The sequence below is a fragment of the Dromiciops gliroides genome, chromosome 3 (assembly GCF_019393635.1).
Source record: "Dromiciops gliroides isolate mDroGli1 chromosome 3, mDroGli1.pri, whole genome shotgun sequence".
Taxonomy (NCBI): Eukaryota; Metazoa; Chordata; class Mammalia; order Microbiotheria; family Microbiotheriidae; genus Dromiciops; species Dromiciops gliroides.
Window position 1 is genome coordinate 652,626,615 of NC_057863.1, and position 23,237 is coordinate 652,649,851.

The 23,237-nt window shown below is 41.6% G+C and overlaps 1 protein-coding gene across 5 annotated transcripts; it reads left to right on the plus strand.

The window, feature by feature from the left end:
* Nucleotides 1–1,386: 1,386 nt before the first annotated feature.
* LOC122750479 (zinc finger protein 2 homolog) lies at nucleotides 1,387–22,392 on the plus strand. Of its 5 annotated transcripts, none has more exons than XM_043997215.1 (6): nucleotides 1,387–1,651; nucleotides 5,842–6,085; nucleotides 8,972–9,060; nucleotides 13,432–13,558; nucleotides 19,173–19,271; nucleotides 20,177–22,392. In XM_043997215.1, exons 2-6 carry the CDS (start codon nucleotides 6,034–6,036, stop codon nucleotides 22,333–22,335), a joined length of 2,526 nt encoding a protein of 841 aa, XP_043853150.1. In that variant the 5' UTR covers nucleotides 1,387–1,651; nucleotides 5,842–6,033; the 3' UTR covers nucleotides 22,336–22,392. The 5 variants fall into 5 exon arrangements, with proteins under 5 accessions (XP_043853150.1, XP_043853153.1, XP_043853152.1 ...); XM_043997217.1 differs by having other exon boundaries at nucleotides 1,396–1,489; XM_043997216.1 differs by lacking the exon at nucleotides 1,387–1,651 and adding an exon at nucleotides 4,145–4,228.
* Nucleotides 22,393–23,237: the final 845 nt, after the last annotated feature.

A 23,237-nucleotide genomic window follows, 5' to 3' on the forward strand; every position in this document is an offset into this window, starting at 1 on the left:
AAGGAATATGAAGAATTAAAAGAAATATGGAAAGGCTAATATTAGATACAGATATAGGCAACTAGGTGTTGCAGTGGGTAGAGCCCTAGACTTGGAGTCAGGAAGACTTGAGTTCAGATCTCAATTCAGACAATACTGTAGTTTTGTAATCCTGGGCAAATCAGTTAGCCCTATTTACCTTAGTTTTTTTTTTTTTCCTTCATCTGTAAAATGAGTTGGAGAAGTAAATGACAAACCAATCCAGAATCTCTTCTAAGAAGAGTTGGACATGACTGAAAAATGACTCAACAACAAACATAGGTTTGTTGTATTAAATAAGATACTATTTGTAAAGTGTGTTACAGATTTTAAAGAGTTATACAAAGGCAAGCCTTTTTTTTTTTGGCGGGCAATCGGGGTTAAGTGACTTGCCCAGGGTCACACAGCTAGGAAGTGTCAAGTGTCTGAGGCCGGATTTGAACTCAGGTACTCCTGAATCCAGGGCCGGTGCTTTATCCACTGCACCACCTAGCTGCCCCAAGCTATTATTCTTATTAAATAATGCCAAAAGAATGAAGACGATGCAAAAAACCAATAAACATCCAAGTTGTACAACTTCCTACAAGTCCCATAAGTGAGAAGTTAATTTGAAAACTGCAACAACTTAGATTAAAAATAAAACTGCACTGACATCACTACCATATGAAACATACAACCATTCTTTCTTTTAACAATCAGAAAATCAAGATGGCAAAGTTGTATGTATTGTCAATCACAATCATATATAGATAGATTGATAAAACTGTATCATTAGGAGCGGGTCATTTAGAAGAACGAAGTAATCATGAAATTATAAAATTCTTTTTAAAAGGCTAATTTTCCCTTTCTAGACGTCTAGAAGGGGAGTTGACCAGCACAGACCTGTTTCGCTGTCTCTTGTCTCTGTCCTATCCCTGTTTCTCTGTCTCTTGTCTCTCTCCTTTTTCTCTGTCTCTCCCTTCCCTCCCTTCCTCCTCCTCCTCTTCTTTTTTCTCTCTCTCCCCTCTCTCTCTCGTGTTTATGTACCTATGTACCTATCCATTTAATCTCCTAGGACTAGAGGGAAAGCTCCCTGGAGGCAGGGACTGTTTCATTTTTATTTGTATTTTTTAACTTTTTGAATCCCCAGCACGCACCTAACAGAGTGCCTGCAAGTATCTGTTAAATGCTTTTTGATTGATTGATGATCTAAGGTCCCTCCCTCCCAGCAAAGCCCCTCTCGGTTCTAGGGACCCTCCCTCCCTCCCTGGGTCCGTCCCAGCTCGGACCCTGTAAGCTCTAGGAGATCCGCTCCCCGCGGCAGTCTCCATCTTGTCTCTTTCTTTGGTCCAGACGGGCTCTGCGCAGGCGCACCCGCGGCCCCCGGCTCCGGCCCCTGCACGCTGCCAGCTCCGGGTCCTCTACCATCCGAGCAGAGACGGCCTAGTCCGGTGTGTTCACAGCCCTCTCGGCGGGCGAGCGCTGGGACCAGGTCAGTGCAGAGCCAGGCCCATAGCGCCGAGATCGCGAGGCCAGTCTGGGGAGGTCACCGCCGAGAGGAGCACCGGGGATCATTGCGAACATCCCCAACCTTGTGCAGGGGGCGGAAACTGAAGCCGGAGAGGAGGCAGGAGAGTCCAAGGTTACACGTATAGTGAGTGTCTCCCCAGCTCCTGACGCAGAGAAAGCGTTTAATAAATACTGCTTGATTAGTCAGGGTGGGAGGCAGAATTCGAACCCAGATCCTTTGACCTCATTTTACCAAGTGGGGAAAACTGAGGCTCCGAGAGGCACCCTCTCCCCTCCCTCCCCGCCCCAATCTCCAGAGCCTGGGACAACATAGGCGTTTCAAATGCTTGGTTATTGAAAGAACAAAGTGACCCGTCCAAGGTCACTTAGGGTTACAGCTGTATGGATCTGGGATTCGAACCCGCGTCCCCTTCCTCCAGCTCCCTTGGCGCTATCCCCACCGTGGGGTTGGTGTCACGCACTCTCAGCGCTCTCCCACACCTGAAATTCTTCATTCTCAGGGGGAGGGGGGCGGGGGGGAGCCCTCTTCTCTCCGAGGCTTGGCCAACCTCTAGCTCTTTCGGTCCACCAACATTTAATGAGCGCCCACTAAGGGCCAAGCGCTGGGGTAGGGAGGATATCGCTCCAGAGTACAGAGACCATGGACCAAGGAGAGCGCGGGGCTGGGGAGTCCGGAGAATCTGAATTCGCATCCAGCACCTATGTGACAACCCCCTCCTCCCTCCCTCCCTCCTCTGCCCCTGGGCACTAAGCCTCGTTTTCCTTTCTCCAGCCCCTCAGGTTCCTCCTCCTGTGAAAGTGAGCGGGGGTAGAGTAGAGAGATGTCTTCTTCTCTGGCCTTTGCGTTTCTCAAGATGCTGCTCTTGAGTCTCCGGCTTGCGTCCGCAAATAGGGTGGAGACCCTATTCTGGGCTTGAAAAACTTGGCCATGACACTCTTTCACATGGAAGCCCCCAGGGCACAGGCATTTCTCCCGAAAGGCAGAAACCTTTTCACAAATGAAATCTTCTTCTTCTTCTTCTTTTTTTTTTTTTTTTTGCGGGGCAAAGAGGGTTAAGTGACTTGCCCAGGGTCACACAGCTAGTAAGTAAATGATAAATGTCTGAGGCTGGATTTGAACTCAGGTCCTTCTGAATCCAGGGCCAGTGCTCTATTCACTGCGCCACCTAGCTGCCCCCAAATGAAATCTTCTTCCTGTCATCAGGGACGCCTTCAAATGCCACCACTCCCCCGTGTCCCCTGTTTTCAGGACTCTTCCTCTTCTTTCACCCCTCCAATCAGTTCGAGGCGGTGGGGGGTTCATCTCACAGACATCTCTCATTTCTGTCTAGCGCCATGACAACTTTCCTTCCACCCTCCTACTGTTCTCTGCCTTAAGTCACTCACGAGGTCTTTCTGCCTATGCCGTCATCCCTCATGCAGTGTTACCTTCACAACCTTCCAGACTTAAAAATAAGTAAATATTGGAACCATTAACAATCGCAAATTTCAAAGCATACAAGCAAGGACAAAACTGTCACTGAGAATGCATATACATTATGCCCCCTCTTCCACCCCAGGGATTCCCTTTTCTTATCCTGTTATTTTTACAGTTTAAAAAATGTAAACAAAAACCTTGACAGGGAAATAGCAAAATCACCCTATTTCTGTGTTCCTTTCTGAGTTTTCATGTGTGTGAGTGCATAAACATATTTTTGTTGTTCAGTCACGTCTGACTCTTTGTGACCCTATCTGGGATTTTCTTGGCAGAGATACTGGAGTGGTTCACAATTTCCTTCATTTTACAGATGAGGAACTGAGGTAAACAGGGTTAAGTGACTTGCCCAGGGTCAAATAGTAAGTGTCTGAGTCCAGATTTGAACTCTGGTTTTCCTGAACCCAGACCCAGAGCTCTATGTACTGTGCATTTGTACATACATGTGTACATATATAGTGTATACACACATGTGTATGTATAGTGTGTACATACACACATGTGTATGCATAGTGCATGTACATATAAACACATATGTGTATATATCGTGTGTATATACATATGCTATCTATATTTATACACACATATGTGTGTAAATACTTATATATGTATATGACTGTCTGTCTAGCTAGCTATCTTGCTGTCTTTTGGTGCCACCCTAACTCAATGAATTGTTTATTTTTTCTTTGTGTTATTTGAAATTGGCATGTCTTTTGGCACAATCATATCCTAGGACATTCAAATGCGGTTAGGCAAGAAAGCCCTCTGGTGGATGTGCTTGTGCCCTGTATGGATGGAAGGGGGAAAGGGAAAGGTAGTGTAATCCAGGTGTGGAAAGGCTGGAGACAGAATTGATGAAGAGCTGAGAGTGTCCAGTTGGACTGAATCAGATTAAGAGAGGAGAGTAGTGTATGCAATGCTAGAAAGGTAGGTTGTTGTCAGGCTGTGTAGGGCTCTAAAAGCTAAACCGAGGCAATTGGGAGCCACTGGAAATGACTCAGTAGGGAAGTGAGACCACACCTGATTGGCCCTGAGTGACGAGTTGTTCTCAGACCCGGGGTACTACTGACATCAGCAAGAGACCACTCAACCAATCAGCTTGAAGGACGTCCCCTTTCGGGGAGGAGACAGGAACTAGGAAGTGGAGGCTCGCTGGCAGAACTGGTCTCTTTATTTTGTGGAGGAACCGGCTTGGCGGCAGACTGGAGGGTCCCCCTGGTCTGAGAGGTGAGGGATTTCCCTGTGGGCTGCTAGGAAAGGAGTTTGTTTTTCCTCTCTGGCTATACAGAATAGATCCAAGCCAGGATTTTCCATGCAATAAGGAATCTGTTCTCAATCTCTTTCTCTCTTCACTAATTTATAATATATTTGAATAAATCCTTAAAAGCCTAAACTCGTGCTGAATTTATCAGTGATGTTAGCCAGTTTACCCCCCAAAACTGGGTGGGGGGGGCAGATTAAAACCCAACATTTAGATTTTAAACATAGTTACATATTGTCAGCTAGACTCTGTCCCCCCTGGACTATACCCAAATAGTAGCCAGTCCTGGAGCAGTCTGGGTAGGGATTGAATTCTTTTTTTTGGTGTGTGTGAGGCAATTGGGGTTAAGTGACTTTTGAACTCAGGTCTTCTTGAATCCGGGGCGGGTGCTCTTATCCACTTCACCACCTAGCTGCCCTTGGGGGTTGAATTCTTAAGATTGATTACCATATAGGGAGATCTGATGTAATCCATCTTTAATTACATTAACCAATTAGATTTGATTAATGTATCATGACCTGCCTCTTATGAAAATAGATAAAAAACCTGGACAGGTAGCCATGTGCTTTCCATAGAAATTGATAAATTGATAAGTTTATCCCAAACATGTGTCTAGAGTAATTATTTTAACCATCACAATCAACACAAGTAACTTTAATTGTTTGGTAACATACATTTTAATTTATGCATCTTTACTTATCAGTCACCTCTTCTTTCATCAAAAGTTATTACCATTTTATTCTCCACTTCTCCTCTTAGGTGATGACTACAAGTAGTGTATACACTCGTTCTGGTTCATGGTGTTTGGGATGGAACTGGGGACAAATTGATCATGAGTCATCCCAAAAGAATTACAAGATTCAGTGACTCAGTTTCCCAAGTTTTATTGCAATACTCTGAGTGAACACAGGGAGAAAAGCAGAAAAATGGAAAGGTATCTCTCATAGTGAAAGAAAAGACAGTTATATTTATAGTATGGATAAATTGATTATCAGTCTCATTATAATAATCTCCACTTTAGGGAGGTACAGGGGAGGGCTTATCTTAATTTGGAGTTCCTGGGGTCCTAAGCCAACCCCTGAGGCAGGTACCTTTTTCCATGGAGGTGTGTTTTGGGGGTTTACATGTCATAAGGTGAATCTGGGGACAAATTTGCTCTGTTTTGTGCATGTCACTTTTTGATTCCCATATCTACTTTCAAAATATCTTCATTTATCACCTATTTCCAGTTTGAATTTCTATACCCTGTCAATGGATCATTGTTATGGTTAAAATCTCTCTGACCTGCCTCTTTATGTTTTTGTTATGGGTGGTGATTAATGTAAGAGAACCTAGGCCCTGACTTGTTTCCCATATCTTAAGTTATTCATTAACTGGGGTCTGAATCCCTCTTAGAGCTCACATCTGAATTAAAGCTTAGGTTTTTCTATTAAGCCCTTTCTTGTCTCCTACATCAAAGGGATGTTCTTAGATTACGGAGGAGAGGTATATGTTGAAAATGAAGGCTATACCAAAACAAAAGATATAAATAGTTTTTAAAATGTCAGTGGTTACGACAATCATAATATTATTGTTTCAGTTTCCAGATGTGGCCGACCTTGGGAGGTTCTGAATGAGACCCAATGAAGTTGTGTTCTGTGGCTGGGGCCAGGGCTGGAAGTTCACAAGGAGGAGTAGACCCCAGAGATACTGGTGCTGGTTCCATTTCTAATTCTACCTCAGGGGATAGATTCAGGACTTGGGTGTGAAGTCACCCCACCAGGTGAACATCATGGAGGTGGTGAGCCTGGTGGAGGACCTACCTCAACTGTTTGAGGAAGAAGGTGAGAAGTATAGAGGGTTGGGGAAGGGAAGGGGGTGAGCTTTTGAAGCTGATACTTCTATTTGAAGTGCTTGATGGACTGTGCCTGAGTAGATGTGGGCATTTCCTGTTCTGATCATCTCCCTTTTGTTTTCAGTGGAGGACACAGGAGGACATTGGCAAGAATTCTATAGAGTGAAGAAATATGGATAGATGGGGAGTCACACCACTAGACTTTGAGTCATTTGATAGAGTGGTGTCAAACTCACATAGAAAGAGGGCATAACATCCCCACAGGAGAAGCACATTTACTTGGCTTAAAATATAATGTTATCTGTTTTATTGTATTTTTATTTATTTTGTTAAATATTTCCCAATTACATTTTTTTTTTTGGTGGAGCAATGAGGGTTAAGTGATTTTTCCAGGGTCACACAACTAGTAAGTGTCAAGTGTCTTAAGCTGGATTTGAATTCAGGTCCTCCTGAATCCAGGGCAGGTTCTTTATCTACTGAGCCATCTAGCTGGCCCCCCTACCCCCAACCCTCCAATTACTTTTTTTTTTTTTTTTTTGGTGAGGCAACTGGGGTTAAGTGCCCAGGGTCACACAGCTAGTAAGTGTCAAGTGTCTGAGGCTGGATTTGAACTCAGGTCCTCCTGAATTCAGGGCCAGTGCTCTGTCCATTGTGCCACCTAGCCGACCCCCCCAAATTACATTTTAATCAGCTTTAGGCCTTGCTTAGGAGTACTGCAGGTCCCATACACCACACGTCTTCTGATTTAATAGAAATAAGATTTATAGCACATACAGGTGTTTAAGCCTCATTATTCACATGGTCCTGGGCACAGAGATTCCCACCTTTTGAGCTCTGTAGCCTGCTTTTTCAACCAAGAGGACTCCATACAGCCAAGGCCAAGGGTTGGAATTGAATGACTACACATTCTGCTTTTGCCTTCCTCTATCATGATCTTATTAGAGGCAGGGGCAGCTAAGTGGTGCAGTGGATGGAGCACTGGCCAAGAAGTTGGGAAGACTTCACCTCTGATACTTACTAGCTGTGTGACCCTGGTAACTGCAATTGCCTTAAAAATATCCAGGATCATCTCCAGTTGTCCTGATGTATATCTTGCCACTGGACGAAGATGACTCTGGAGGAGACAGTGAGGTTGGTGACCTTGCACAGCCCTCCCTCACTTAAATCCAATTCATTGCAAGTCATGACGTCACCCTGACGTCATGGTCCTCTTCAAGAATGAGGGAAAAACAGGGGCCACTGGGTGGCGCAGTAGATAAAGCACTGGCCCTGGATTCAGGAGGACTGGAGTTCAAATCTAGACACAGACAATTGACGCTTACTAGCTGTGTGACCCTGGGGAAGTCACTTAACCCTCATTGTTATGGGAGAAATATTTCCTCTTTGGGATCATATGGTAGATTTATTTTTCAGTTGTTTTTCAGTCATGTTTGGCTCTTTGTGACCCCATTTGGGCTATTCTTGGCATGGTTTGCCATTTCCTTCTCCAGATCATTTTACAGATGAGGAACTGAGGCAAATGGTAACAAGTGACTTGCCCAGGGACACCCAGCTAGTAAGTGTCTGAGATCAGATTTGAACTACAGAAGATGAGGTGCACTATGGTGTCCCATAACTGTAGCTTACTGCTTCTGAAATAAATTCTTTGCTTTTATCATTCTTTTTTTTTTTTTTTTTTTTTGGTGAGGCAATGAAGGTTAAGTGACTTGCCTAGGGTCACACAGCTAGTAAGTGTCAAGTGTCTGAGGCCGGGTTTGAACTCAGGTCCCCCTGAATCCAAGGCCAGTGCTCTATCCACTGTGCCATCTAGTTGCCCCCGCTTTTATCATTCTTAAGCACTGGTTTGGGATTCAGAAAAAATAACCCTGAAGCTAGATTGAAATTTCTGACAAACTTTTATAGAGAAAATTAAGACAGAAAGATAGAGAAATAATTTTTTACATATTGCAATCTCATACCCATTCTTTTAGGCTATAAAAGGTAAAAAGACAGTTTCATAATCCCATGTTTTCTTCAGTGTCTTAAAAGTTGAAATTATAAAAGTTTAACTTTAAGGAAACAAACCTAGTAAAACAGTTTCCATTGGCCAGCTAAGTCAGGTTACAGACTAAGCTACATTTTTTTTTGTTTTTGTTTTTTTGTTTTTATTTGGTTGGGCAATGAGAGTTAAGTGACTTGCCCAAGGTCACACAGCTAGTAAGTGTGTTAAGTGCCAGATTTTAACTCAGGTCCTCCTGACTCCAGGGCTGGTGCTCTATCCATTGCGCCACCTAGCTGCCCCCTAAGCTACATTTTAAGAGTTCATGGTGGGCTGATTGCTGCAGGAGATTTTCATGTCTGAAGTTGGCAGCTGGGGAATACTTTCTTTTCTTTCTTTTTTTTTTTTAAGTGAGGCAATTAGGGTTAAGTGACTTGCCCACGATCACACAGCTAGTAAGTGTTAAGTGTCTGAGGCTAGATTTGAACTCAAGTCCTCCTGACTCCAGGGACAGTTGCTCTATCCACTGCGCCACCTAGCCGCCCCGGAATACTTTCACAAATAACTCCATCACTTGAGTAAGCTCAGACCTCTGGCTTTCTTACCTGAGGAATGTCAAAAGTTCTTCCCTAAATTCTATCATTCTATGAATCAACTTTTAGCCAAATGAGATCAATATTAACAGGAAACAGTCAGTTAAGCATCTGTGGGATGTTGTAATCAAATGTAATAAAAGGCAAATGAGAGATTCCAATCCCAGACTCCAGACCTCCCTGACTCCAGGAGACACGCTGCCTTTTCTTCTTGGTAGGGCAAGTGAGAGTTGGGAGAGACTATCTCTACCTATTAGCCTGGTAAGTCTTGGACTCAGCCTCTTGCTTCCTTTCTTCTCCCTAGGTTTGCCATCTGAGGGTGGTTCCTTTCTCCCCGAGGGCACCAGAGAAGCGGAGGGGATGGCCTGCTTGCCCCTGACAGCTGGCTCTCAGGCAAGTGGAGCTTTCTTTTTGTTTAAATGCCATCTTGGGTGTCAGACTGGTGGTTAAAAAGTTCGAGAGACAATTTCTGAGCCATTTAATAATTTTATTCATGATGCCAGCATTTTAATAAAAGGATGTTCATTTGGCTGTTTCTCTCTTAGACCAAAGACAATCATGGTGGCAGGCTCTTGGCTTTTGTGCCCATTGGAAGGGGGTGTTCCTAAGGGTGGTAATCAACTCTGATTGGTCAACAATTAATGAGAGAATGAATATTGCAACAAGTTATTGAACCTATTCAACTAAACTTTCATCATGTCATTTACTTCTAAGTTACCCCCAGCCTTGGGCAATCTGTTCAAAGAATTTATCCCTACCCAAATCTTAGTAGAACACTGTGGTTTCCCCAGCTCTGTGGGATTTGAACAAGATTGTTAAGAAAGTTAGTCTAGGGGCAGGTAGATGGCGCAGTGGATAGAGCACCGGCCCTGGAGTCAGGAGTACCTGAGTTCAAATCCGGCCTCAGACACTTAACACTTGCTGGCTGTGTGACCCTGGGCAAGTCACTTAACCCCAATTGCCTCACTAAAAAAAAAAAAAAAAAAAAAGAAAGTTAGTCTAATGGGGCAGCCAGGTAGCACAGTGGATAAAGCACTGGCCCTGGATTCAGGAGGACCTGAGTTCAAATATGGTCTCAGACACTTGACACTCACTAGCTGTGTGACCCTGGGAAGTCACTTAACCCTCATTTCCTTGCCAAAAAAAAACAAAAACAAAAACAAAAAGCAAATTAACATTATCTGTGTTGCATTGTGTTTTTATTTATTTTTGTTAAACACTTCTCAGTTATATTTTAATCTAGCTGGGAGAAGACTCTAGAGTTTTGTGGGCCTGGTCTGGGGCACTTCAGCCAGGGTTTGACACCTGAAACCCCAACGGCAGCCGCTGTCCAGGCAGAGGTGAAGGGATTTATGCAAGCCAAACAAGCCAGATTTTAAGTTCACATCTCAGGATGCGTAACCCTTTGCTCACTGGCCTGTGCCTTGACTCTGAAAAAGGAGACAAGTATAGACTTGGAGGGAGCCGGGGAAACTTCATGAAAAGGTAGAAGCTGCTTGGTTAGAGAGGATGGTGAAGGAGAATCCCAGGGTGAAGAACAGCATGTGCAAAAGCTAAGAGGTAGAAGTGTGACAGGAATGTATCCTTCCGCTTGGCCCCACAACAGAGCCAGTGCCCGAAGTCACAGAGCTCTGTTTGAGAACTTTCTGGCAATCAAATTAACTGCTAGAGGAGATGCTGAGTTCTCATACAGTATGCCCACTGACGTCTCCTCCAACGCTGAGGTTCTCAGACTCTATGATCCCTTGTTGGGGATGATACACAGGGAGAAATCTGCTCAGGTACAGGTTGGGCCAAATGATATCTGAGTGCTTTCCAGCTCAAAGTGCAAAAACACGGCAAAATCTTAGTCATAATTATTGACTGGATTTAGACCGTGAGGTGATTGCTGCCACCTCGTGTCAGCTTCCTGTCATTGCAGCTCAAAACTTGGCTCCCAGGTTTCCACTGACAGCAATTCTAGCTCTGATAACTGTATTTCAATATAATTGGTTTCCTTTGCGGTCCTGGGGCAGTGAATCAGCCTGCTCTTTCTTCAAACTCTAGGGACCTAGGGATACAGGCAGTAGAAAGACTGGGGTGAGGTTGTCAGGGAATGTCAGTATGCTACCTGGTTTGGTGCCAGGTTTAATCACTCAGTCACCAGTCAATATTAAGTGCCTAATCTCTGTGTCAGGCACTGCGCTGACACTACTCCTTCCTCTCCTAATTTACCTGTGGTACCACTCTTTGTGTCTAAATCATGTACCCATTTTACTTTGTTTTGGCATACAGTGTAAGATGCTGGTCTATGCCTATCTTGACTGAGTCCCTATCCCAGAAGCTGTAGTCTTTGGGTTTATCAAACAGTACATAAGTACTTTCGTAAAGTCATTTACTACTGTGTCCCTTGTGCCCAACCTATTCCATTGATCCACCACTCTATTTCTCAGCCAGTACCAAATACTTTTGATGACTGCTGCTTTATAGTATAGTTTCAGACTTGATATGTCTAGCTCCCCTTCCTGTGCATTTTTTTTTCATTAGTTCCCTTGATATTCTTGACTTCTTCTTCCAGATGAATTTTGTTATTATTTTTTCTAACTCAAATAATTTTTAGGTAGTCTCATTGGTGTAGCACTGAATAAGTAAATTAACTTAGGTGTGAGTAGGGACTCTTAATGCTTTTTTGTTTCTTGGACCTTTTTGACAGTTTGGTCAAACCTATGGGCCCCTTATCAGAAAAACATTTTCAAATGCATAAAATAAAATACATGGCAATAGAAGTTAATCATATTAAAATATAGTAATCAAAGTATTTTAAAATGGTGATATAGTAGCACATGCTTCTTTATTGATACATTAAATGACAAGGCAATAAATTTAAAATCTAGGAAAGATAAAATGAAATTTCATTTATTAAAAGCATCAGTGTGTAGGTGTTTTGGTTTTTTTTTTTTTTAAGTGAGGCAGTTGGGGTTAAATGACTTGCCCAGGGTCACACAGCTAGTAAGTGTTAAGTGTCTGAGGCTGCTCCAGGGCCAGTACTCTATCCACTGCACCATCTAGCTGCCCCCCCCCCTTTCTTTTTTTTGGTGTGACTCAATTGGGGTTAAGTGACTTGCCCAGGGTCACACAGCTAGTAAGTGTTAAGTGTCTGAGGCTGGATTTGAACTCAGATCCTCCTGAATCCAGGGCCAGTGCTCTATCCACTGTGCCGTCTAACTGCCCCCCTCAGTTTCTTGATGTGCAAAATGGGGATGCTATCACTTTTGTTATTCACCTTATGGGGTTGTTGTGAGCAACCTTAAAACACTATGGAAATATGGGGCAACTAGGTGGCGCAGTGGATAGAGCACCGGCCCTGGAGTCAGGAGTACCTGAGTTCAAATCCGGCCTCAGACACTTAACACTTACTAGCTGTGTGACCCTGGGCAAGTCACTTAACCCCAATTGCCTCACTAAAAACAAAAAACACTATGGAAATAGTAGTTGTCAAAATAGTTACTCACGGTGAGCCAGAGGTGACATAAAGCATCAAATAACCTGATCTGTCTCCACCATCCACTTGGGCCCAACATGCTCCACCAAGAGAGAGATGCCCTTGAGAGCAGCGACTGTGATATTTCTTCTTCTTTGTACTTTTCCCAAGTAATTGGAACACAAAGCTCCAGAAATAACAGTCACTTAATAAACATTTGAGTCTATACATTTAGTTACATAATCTCAGAGTTAAAAGCCATTTCAAAGGCCACTTATTAGACTTATCTACACCAGAACAGAGGACCCCCCCACCCCCAGAGGTTTCATATGAAGACCTCTATGGAGGGAATATGTGGTATCTCTAGAGTTATCTCATAAGCTCTACTTGTAAGGTTTTTTTTGTTTTGTTTTGTTTTTTATGTTGAGCTGAAATCAGTCCCTCTGCAATTTTTACCTATTGTTTCTATTTCAACCAAGTGAAAGAAGGCTAATGTCTTCTACTTTCTAGCCATTCAAATATTAGAGAAGAGCTCTCATACCCCCACTTCTTCCTTCCTTCCTTCCGTCCTTTCTTTCTTTCTCAGGGTAATGAGGGTTAAGTGACTTGCCCAGGGTCACACAGCTACTAAGCATCAAGTGTCTGAGGCTGGATTTGAACTCAGGTCCTCCTGACTCCAGGGCCAGTGCTCTATCCACTGTGCCACCTAGCTGCCCCTGACCAGTTTTCTTTCAAGGCTTTATCAGTGCTTCTCATAAAATGTGATGCCTTTCTTGAACCATAGTTTTCTGGGTGGTCTGACTTGGAAAGACCACAGTAGAGACTGTTTAGCGATGGAGAATAATCTTCCTGAAGGTAGTGATTACTTCATTTCATGCTTTTCTATCCCAGATGCCCAGCAGAGTGTTGAATGTATAGCAGGTGCTTAATAAATGGCTGTTTTTTCCACTGATGGATATCACCTCTTTCCTTCTGGATACTGATTCTGTTAATGAAGCTCAATATCACATTAAATTTTTTTTTTTTTTTGGCAAGGCAATGAGGGTTAAGTGACTTGCCCAGGGTCACACAGCTAGTAAGTGTCAAGTGTCTAAAGCCAGATTTGAACTCAGGTTCTCCTGAATCCAGGGCTGGTGCTTTATCATCTGTTGCACCACCTAGCTTCCCTCTGTCACGTTAGACTTTGAGGCTGCTTTGTATCTTCTGAATCCAGGACACTTTTGAAAACACTGGGCCTGGTGCTGCCCACTGAGCCACATGAGGGGATGAGTCCTGGGTGAGCACAGATGTGTTTGGTGTTTCAGGAATCAATGACGTTCCAGGACGTGGCTGTGGAGTTCACCAAGGAGGAGTGGGAGCACCTGGACCCTGCACAGAGGGCCCTGTACTGGGATGTGATGCTGGAGAACTATAGGAACCTGGTCTGCCTTGGTAAGGAACTCGTTGGCCCCATGACTTGGCATCTGTATATTGTGGAATCCTTGTTTTCTTCTTGTCATAGTTTGTGGGAGTGTCTAGGAGAGATGGGGTATCATGTGACCTGAAATTCCTAATCTGAATGAATTATAAGATCATTGATTTAGGTCTGAAAGGCTCTTCACACTTTCTAGTCTTAGACATTAATTGCCTCCATGAACTCTGCAGTGTAGCCATACTGTTCTGCTTGCCACTCCTTACACACAGCTTACCATCTCTCATCTCTTTGTGCTGTCTGGAGCTCATGCTCAGAATGCTCTGTGCTATCCTTCGGCTGAGAATTTCCTTCTAGGACGAGCTCAAATGACACTTTCTACAGTAGGCTTTTATTAGTTTCCTCCCTACATGTTTCTTTTCCTTCTCTAAGGTCACCATCAACTGTACATGCATACATACATGCATACATGCATACACACACACATACATACATACATACATACACACATATATACACACACAAGCACACATATATCTCCCTCCCTCTCTCTCTCCCTACTTATCATCTCTCTCTCTCTTTCTCTACCTACCTATCATATCTATCTATCATGTATCTATCTCTCATCCTGTCTGTCTAAAATCTTCTGTTGCTAAAACAATCCCTGGCACGAATTAAGTGCTTAATTCATGATTGCTGTTTAATTAATCTCATCTGACACATTCATTTTCCAGATGAGGGAACTGAGGCTCAGAAAGGTTAAATGCTATGCTCAAGAGTATTAAATAGCAAAGTCAGCATTGCAGCCTTGGGCACAAGATGTAGATGCTCTTTGATTTCAGTTCTCCACACTTAAATTCATTAAACATTTATTAAATGCCTACTGTGTACAAGGTACTTTACTAGGGTTAGATGGCTCAGCATCAACACAGTACCTTCAGCCTTATTACTTTTTTGGGGAGTTGGGGCAATTTGGGCTAAGTGACTTGCCCAGGGTCACACAGCTAGTAAGTGTCAGGTGTCTGAGGCTGGTTTTGAACTCAGGTCCTCCTGAATCCATGGCCAGTGCTTTATTCACTGTGCTACCTAGCTGCCCTCTTACTACTTTTTTTTTTTTTTAAGTGAGGCAATTGGGGTTAAGTGACTTGCCCAGGGTCACACAGCTAGTAAGTGTTAAGTGTCTGAGGCCAGATTTGAACTCAGGTACTCCTGACTCCAGGGCCAGTGCTCTATCCACTGTGCCACCTAGCTGCCCCCCTTATTACTTTCTAATGAGGGCATAATGTATGGCTACAAAAGGGTGTGATACATAGTAGAATAAGATAAAGGGGAATGAAAGATGCGTTAGCACACGTATGGTTAGTATGTACATTGTGCTAAGCTCTGGGGATACAAAAAGAGCCAAGAGACAATCTCTGACCTCCAAGAGCTTACAGTCTAATGAAGGAGACGACAGGTAAGCAAATATACAGGAAACAAATTGTATACAGGATAAACGGTAGGAACAATTAGAGGGAAGGCACTAGAATTAAAAGATGTTAGGAAAGGCTTCCTCTAAAGGATAGGATTTTAGTTGGGATTTAAAGGAAGATTTGAGAAGGGAAAGTGTTCAAGGTATAGGGGAGAGTACAAAGATGAGGCATTTGGGGAAAATATTTTAGCTGGCGATGAGGGGCAGGGGGAAAAGGTTCAAGGATGGCATCTTTTTCCAGATCCCATTAGATGGGAAAGAAGACTTTCAGTGGTCTGAGATGAGGAAGGAGAAAATACCAAATAATTTATATTTGTATCCATATAAAACAGGGAACTGATAAAGACTCTTGAATTGGGGAATGTGTAGTATTATAATTATTTCCTATTCTGGGGTCTGTGCAAATGCAGGGAGAATCCTACCCACCTTGAGGTCTATAAGACTAGGGGTCAAAAAATGAGTAGCCAGAATGAAAGGAAAATAAATTTATTAGCTTGGTAAGGGGGTCACTAGGTGGTGTAGTGGATAGAGTGTTGTGTCTAGGGTCACAAATACTCATCTTCCTTACTTCAAATCTAGCCTCAGACATTTACTAGCTGTGTGACCCTGGGCAAGTCTCTCAACCCTGTTTTTCCCAGCTTCCTTATTTGTAAAATGAGCTGGAGAAGGAAATTCTTCCAGTATCGTTGTCAAGAAAACCCCAAATGGGCTCCCAAAGAGGTGGACACCACTGAAAAAACATCTGAACAGCAAAGATCACTAAGAAAAATTGCTTCTTAGGCTACAGTTTGAGTTTTATCATGTTTTTAGATCTTTCCCCCTTCCATTCCTTCCCTTCTCCTGGAGGCAGCAAGCAATCTGATAGAGGTTATACATTGCAATCATGTTAAACATTTCCACATTAGTCATGGTTTGAGAGAAGAATCAGAGCAAAAGGAAAAAAAAACAACACAAGAAGAAACAACAACAATAAAAAAAAATTAACAAAAATAAAAATAGTATGTTTCAATCTTCATTCAGACTCCACAGTTCTTTTTTTCTGTATATGGAGAGCAGTTTCTATCATGAGTCTTTTGGCATTGTCTTGGATCATTGTATTGCTGAGAAGAGTTAAGTCTCTCACGGCTGATCATCACACAGTGTTGTTGACACTCTGCAATGTTCTCTTGGTTCTGTTCACTCAGCTACAGTTTATGTGAGTCTTTCTAGCTTTATTATTATTTTTTTTTCTGAAATGTGCCTGCTGATCAATTCTTACAACCCCATAGTATCTCATTACATTCATATACCACAACTTGTTTAGATATTCCTTAATTGACAGACATCCCCCCAATTTCTAATTCTTTGCCGTCACAAAAAGAGCTGCTACAAGTTTTTGGGTTTTTTTGGTTTTTGGGTTTTTTTTTTTAGTGAGGCAGTTGGGGTTAAGTGACTTGCCCAGGGTCACACAGCTAGAAAGCGTTGTGTCTGAGGCCGGATTTGAACTCAGGTACTCCTGACTCCAGGGCTGGTACTCTATCCACTGCGCCACCTAGCTGCCCCCTACAAGTATTTTTGTACATATATGCCCTTTTCCTTTTTTCTTTGATCTCTTTGGGATACAGACCTAGGAGTGGTACTTCTAGGTTAAAGTGTAATGCTATTTTATGAGGTCTTTGGGCATAGTTCCAGATTGCTCTCTGAAATGGTTAGATCACTTCACAACTCCACCAGTAGTGCATTAGTGTCCCAATTTTCCCACATCTTCTCCAACATTTGTCATTTTTCTTTTCTGTCAAATGAGCCAATCTGATAGATGTGAGGTGGTTCCCTAAAGGTGTTTTAATTTTCATGTCTCTAATTGATAGTGATTTAGAGCATTTTTATATAGTTATAGGAATCTTTAATGTCTTCATCTGAAAACTGCCTATTCATATCCTTTGACCATTTTTCAATTGAAGAATGACTTGCATTCTTATAAATTTGACTCAATTCTCTATATATTTGAGAAATGAGTCCTTTTTCAGAGACACTTGCTGTAAAGATTTTTTCCCAGCTTTCCTTTTTCCTTTTAATCTTGGTAGCATTGATTTTGTTTGTGTAACCCCTTTTTAGTTTAATGCAATCAAAATGATTCATTTTGTATTTCATAATGCTCTCTGAATCTCTTGTTTGATCATCAATTCTTCCCTTGTTCATAGATCTGACAGGTAATCGTTAATTTGCTTATGTATCACACTTTATGTCTTAATCATGTACCCATTTTGCTTATCTTGGTATACTATCTGAAATGTTGGTCTATACCTAGATCTTAATGTCTTTGTATGCATTTAGCATGATGTTTTCAATTGAATTTATTCACTGGTCATTTATTTAAAAGGATGCATCACTGATATAGACATTGGGAGAAATACAATGTTTCAACATATTTTCTCCCCTCACAAGTCTGTGGTCTAGTAGAAGGATTAGGTACAAATGCAGATAATTATAACACTCCACGTTATAAGATAATTACATTGTAGAAAAGCAAAGCAGATAGGGCACCGGCCCTGGATTCAGGAGTACCTGAGTTCAAATCCAGCCTCAGACACTTAACACTTACTAGCTGTGTGACCCTGGGCAAGTCACTTAACCCCAATTGCCTTCACTAAAAAAAAAAAAGAAAAGAAAAGAAAAGAAAAGTGCTTTGTGGAAATTGTGACTGTCAGAAGGAACCAGAGAGGGCATTGTGGAATAAGCACCATTTAAATCTGGAAACGATACATATGAATTCAACAGTTGAATAGAAAAAAAGGAGAAAATGCTGGGCATAGGGAACATTGGGAACAAAATCTTCCAGGCTATAATATATGATGTGTATTCAAGGAGCAAAGAATACTCTACTCTGGCTGAAATGTAGAGTATGAGGAAAAGAATGCTATAATCCTGGCACCAGATTGTGGAAAGCTTTAAATGCCAGTCTCAGAAGTTTGAAATTTACTTCATATGTATTAGGGAGTCATTGGAGATCTCATAAGGGGGAATGGCATGGCCAGAGTTATGATTTTTCTTTTTTTTTGCAGGGCAGTGAGGGTTAAGTGACTTGCCCAGGGTCACACAGCTAGTAAGTGTCAAGTGTCTGAGGTCAGATTTGAACTCAGGTCCTCCTGAATCCAGGGCTGGTGCTCTATCCACTGTGCCACCTAGCTGCCCCAGATTTATGATTAATGAGCATTTTTACTTGATGAATAGCCTGGAATGCAAAAAGAGGAAGCATGGAAAAACCTGTTGGGTGTCTAATGCAATAGTGTAAAAAAAAAAACATGGGATGAGAAAATTTATAGAAATCTCTACCCTAAATGTTCATGTGGACTATTTGTGCCAGACCTATATTAGAACCTTTTGAGCTAGTATTGGCCTGATCAGTCACACTTGGACATATTGCACCTTGATGCCAACATACTGATGTCATTTTGATCTTTTTTTGAGAACAGACAATAGCCAATCAATAGAAGGATAGCAATTAAATCCCCTGTTAAAGAAGGTTTGAAAATAAAGAAGTAAGAATAGGTACCAGAGGTATTTTACTCTAAACTGGGTTGAAGTGGACACACACTAAGGTCAATTTTTGATATATTAAACTTGAAATGTCAGTGACACAACCAGGTGAGTATTTACTGTACATAGCTAGAGGCATGGGTCTAGAGATCAGTAAAGAGGTCGTGGTTGGAGATAGAAATTTGGGAATCATCTATATTGTAGTGGTAGTTGAAGCCTTAGATACATGTGATATTTCTACAAGGGAAGGAAGTTCAGTGAAACATGAAAGAAAATGGAGATTGAAGAACAGACTATAGGGGAAACAACCAACATTAAATGATCAAAAAGAAAAATAAAATGGTGTCAGTACAGAAAAAGGAGCAGTTGGATAGCACTATTTCAAAAGATTGGGAGGCACATACTAGACACTTAATACATGTTTCTTTAATTGAATTATTGATCTCCTCTTAGCAGGAAGAAGGATAAATAGGCTAATTGCTTTCTTGGGCTTAGATCAGCTATGTACTTCATTGAGGTCCTTTGCACATTCTTCTGGACTTTTCCTATAATATTCACCTTTCACAGGGAAGGCAAGGGCTGGAACTGAATTCTGAGTTGATTCTGTCATACAAACATCCATTTCCCATTTCTTTCCTCATGAGCAGGGCTTCCATTTTCCAAAACAGATGTGATCCTCCATTTGGAGCAAGGAGCGGCACAATGGAACACAAAGAAGGAAGCCCTAAGAGTAGTCAACCATCCAGGTTAGTAAATTAATTCTAAGCATATTGTGCTTAAATCTTATGCAATAGCTCAGTCAGAAAGGGAAATTTGGGGATGGAAATTCTCTTTCAGAGTTCTCTAGGACTGTGGAGAAGGTATGAAACTATTTAACAGAACCTAAAAATTTTGCTATTCAAATACCTAGTAAGACTAACAATAAGAACTGTGATCCATGTGGCTTTTATCCATACCCAGTGAGAAAAATGGTCGTTAGACAGGCTTAGAGCAGTCTCACTTTGAAGCATGAGGAGTACTTGCCTCTTGTGCCAATAGTACTTTTCTAGTTCAATGTAAGTCAGTAAGTCTTGCCTCTTTCACAGGGTTTCTACCCTGGATGCCAGTAATTAGAAATGGTAAGATCTGCAGGCTTCTCTGCCTTTTTCTTAAGATTGGATGACTGAGTGATGAGAGGGGTATTTAAGGATTCCAGATGTTAGAGGGTGACATGCCTTCAAGGATCTGTCAAAACCATTCTTTTTCTACTCATTCTTACAACCACCACAACCCTGTTACAGACACACACACACACACACACACACACACACACACACACACACACACACACACACACACGCACGTGCACAGAATGGGACATAGTTTGGAACAACTCCTGTGCATCTTTACCCTCCTTACCAAGTAAGAAACCCTTGTGCCATTAAAGAGAGAAGTGCAAAGTTTATATAGCCTCAGATCTCTATAAAAACTATCTATAGCTTTCATTGTCTGAATTTTGGCTGCTTAGCAATGTGGCTTACATTGAGAACAATCTTCCTATAGAGTTAATTGCCCACGCAATGTCATTTTGCCTGACTTTCCCTGAATAGGCTTAGAGCTCTAGAGCTCAACAGAGAACAAATGCTATTGAAAATCTTTACATATCTTTCAGATTTCCAGAATGAGGATACTAACTTGACCACCACAGGGTCAACTACAGATATGAGCATTTCTATGAAAGAATCGTTGCAGGAAAGATGGAAAAGAAAAATTCCTTTAGATTACAAGTTAGGTGAGATCTGGGAATGTGACATCAGATCAGAGAGGAAGATGGGACTTTCCAAGCAAGTAACACTTACTCAAAAAAATGCTTCTAAAAAATCTCCTGTCCAAGAATGTAATAAATTAAGGGAAAAATTCAGTCTGGATTCAGCCTTTATTTCACAACAGAAAGGAAAGAATTCCTATAAATTCAGTATAGTTGGAAAGAGCATAAAACAGCATTTTAGTGTATTAGAAAATAATAGAATTTCTTCAGACAAGAAACTTTTCAAATATTATAAATGGCAGAAAGACTTCAGTCACCACTCTGATCTTACTCAGCATCAGAGCACACCTAATGGAGAAAAACTTTATGAAGGCAGTAAAAGTGAGAAGACCTTAATTCAGAGTGCAAACTCTAGTCAATATCAGATAAGCCATCATGGAAAGAAATCCTGTGAATTTAATGAATGTGAGAAATCTTTCAGAAATACTCATCACCAGATGGAGTACAGTAGAGAAAAGTGCCATAAATATAATGAATGTGAAAATTTTTTCAGCTGTAAATCATCCACCAATGCTCATCAAAAAATTCATACGCAATATGGTGCAGGTGGGGAATTCTTCAATAAAAGCACATTCCTTATTCAATGTCAGAAAATTTATACTGGAGCTAAAAAATCCTATGTTTGTCATGAATGTAGGAAAGCCTTTAGTGACAGCTCATCCCTTAGTAAACACCAGAGAATTCATACTGGAGAGAAGCCATACAAATGCTTTGACTGTGGAAAAGCTTTTACTTATAGCTCATCTCTTACTCAACATCAGAGACTTCATACTGGAGAAAAACCATATGAATGTGATGAATGTGGGAAAGCCTTTCGCTACAGTGCATCTCTAATTCAGCATCAAAGAGTCCACACTGGAGAGAAACCCTATAAATGTAGTGAGTGTGGGAAAGCCTTCAGTGACAGTTCGCACCTTACTCAACACCAGAGAGTTCACACAGGAGAGAAACCCTATAAATGTGGTGAATGTGGGAAGGCCTTTAGCCACAGTTCATCCCTTACTCAACATCAAAGACTTCATACTGGAGAGAAGCCTTATAAATGTGATGAATGTGGGAAAGCCTTCTACCACATTTCATCCCTTACTCGACATCAAAGAATTCATACTGGAGAGAAGCCTTATAAATGTGTTGAATGTGGGAAAGCCTTTACTAATTGCTCATCTCTTTTTCAACATCAGAGAATTCATACTGGAGAGAAACCCTTTGAATGTAATGAATGTGGTAAGGCCTTTAGTAACAGTTCATCTTTTATTAAACATCAAAGAATACACACTGGAGAGAAACCCTATGAATGTAAGGAATGTGGGAAGTCTTTCAGCCATAGATTATCCCTTATTTTACATCATAGAGTTCATACTGGAGAGAAACCCTACGAATGTAATGAATGTGGGAAGGCCTTCAGTGACAGCTCCACTCTTACCCAGCATCAGAGGATCCATACTGGAGAAAAACCTTATGAGTGTAATGACTGTGGGAAAGCCTTTAGCCATAGTTCATCCTTTGCTAAACATTTGAGAACTCACACAGGAGAAAAACCTTATGAATGCGATGAATGTGGGAAAGCCTTTAGTCTTAACTCATCCCTTATTAACCATCAGAGAATACATACTGGAGAGAAACCTTATAAATGTAATGAATGTGGGAAAGCCTTTGGTGAAAGCTCATCCCTTAGTAAACATCAAAGAATTCATACTGGTGAGAAGCCATATAAATGTGACGAATGTGGGAAAGCCTTTAGCTATAGCTCATCTCTTACACAACATCAAAGAATTCATACTGGAGAGAAGCCATATAAATGTGATGAATGTGGGAAAGCCTTTACTCATTACAAATCTCTTACACACCATCAAAGAATTCATGCTGGTGGGAGAGTTGGAATAACGCCCCCATGCTGGGAGGAACATAATGTGAACTCTGGCCTGAGGCAAACCATGAGGCCTTCTCTTCAGGAAGTGATGTTTGCTAGTGGGTACTGTCAATCAAAAGTGCCAGCCAATTAGCTTGGAGCTGTGTGTGTGTGGACTGCCCTGTTTCCTATTGGAGAAGAGGCTTCTGGGAGGAGGAAGGAAGAGTTGGTGTCTCTTAGAAGTAGTTAGATTTTTACTTTTCTCTGATCATTAGATCCTAATGCTCTTTAATAAATACTTAAAAATCTAAACTCTTGCTAAAGCTTCTAATTTATGGCAACCACCCATTAAATTTTCAGACAGTCTAGCTAGAATTGTAGCCCCATACAGATAGCAACTTTACACTGGAGAGAAACCCTATGAATGTTGTGAATGTGGAAAAGCCTTCAGTGATGGCTCATTACTTACTCAACATCAAAGAATTCATACTGGTGAAAAACCCTTTCATGTCATGACTGGAAAAGCCTTTAGTCATAGCTCCTCCCTTACTAAGCATGAGAGAATTCATAATGGAGAGAAGCTCTATAAGTGCAGTGACTATCAAAAACACTTTAACCATAGTTTACCTTTCTTCAAACATCAATACTAGGTTTTATCTATAACATTTTTAGCAATAAGTTTTTTTTTTTAATTTTTGTTTTGTTTTGTGGGGCAATGAGGGTTAAGTGACTTGCCCAGGGTCACACAGCCAGTGTCAAGTGTCTGAGGCTGGATTTGAACTCAGGTCCTCCTGAATCCAAGGCCAGTGCTTTATCCACTGCGCCACCTAGCTGCTCCTAGTTTTTTTTTTTTTTAATTAAGGCAATTATTCTTTTTCTTTTTTTCTTTTTTCTTTTTTTTTTTTTTTGTGAGGCAATTGGGGTTAAGTGACTTGCCTAAAGTCACATAGCTAGTGTTAAGTGTGTGAGGTTGGATTTAAATTCAGGTCCTCCTGAATCCAGGGCTGGTGCTCTATCCACTGTGCCACTTAGCTGCCCCAAGAAGATATTTTATAA

Excerpts from the sequence above, each read along its gene's own strand:
- LOC122750479 (XM_043997215.1), top strand. The coding sequence starts at position 6,034 with ATGGAGGTGGTGAGCCTGGTGGAGGACCTACCTCAACTGTTTGAGGAA. Across the intron at positions 13,559-19,172 it reads TAGGAACCTGGTCTGCCTTG|GGCTTCCATTTTCCAAAACA; the intron begins GTAAGGAACTCG and ends CCTCATGAGCAG. Across the intron at positions 19,272-20,176 it reads AAGAGTAGTCAACCATCCAG|ATTTCCAGAATGAGGATACT; the intron begins GTTAGTAAATTA and ends CATATCTTTCAG.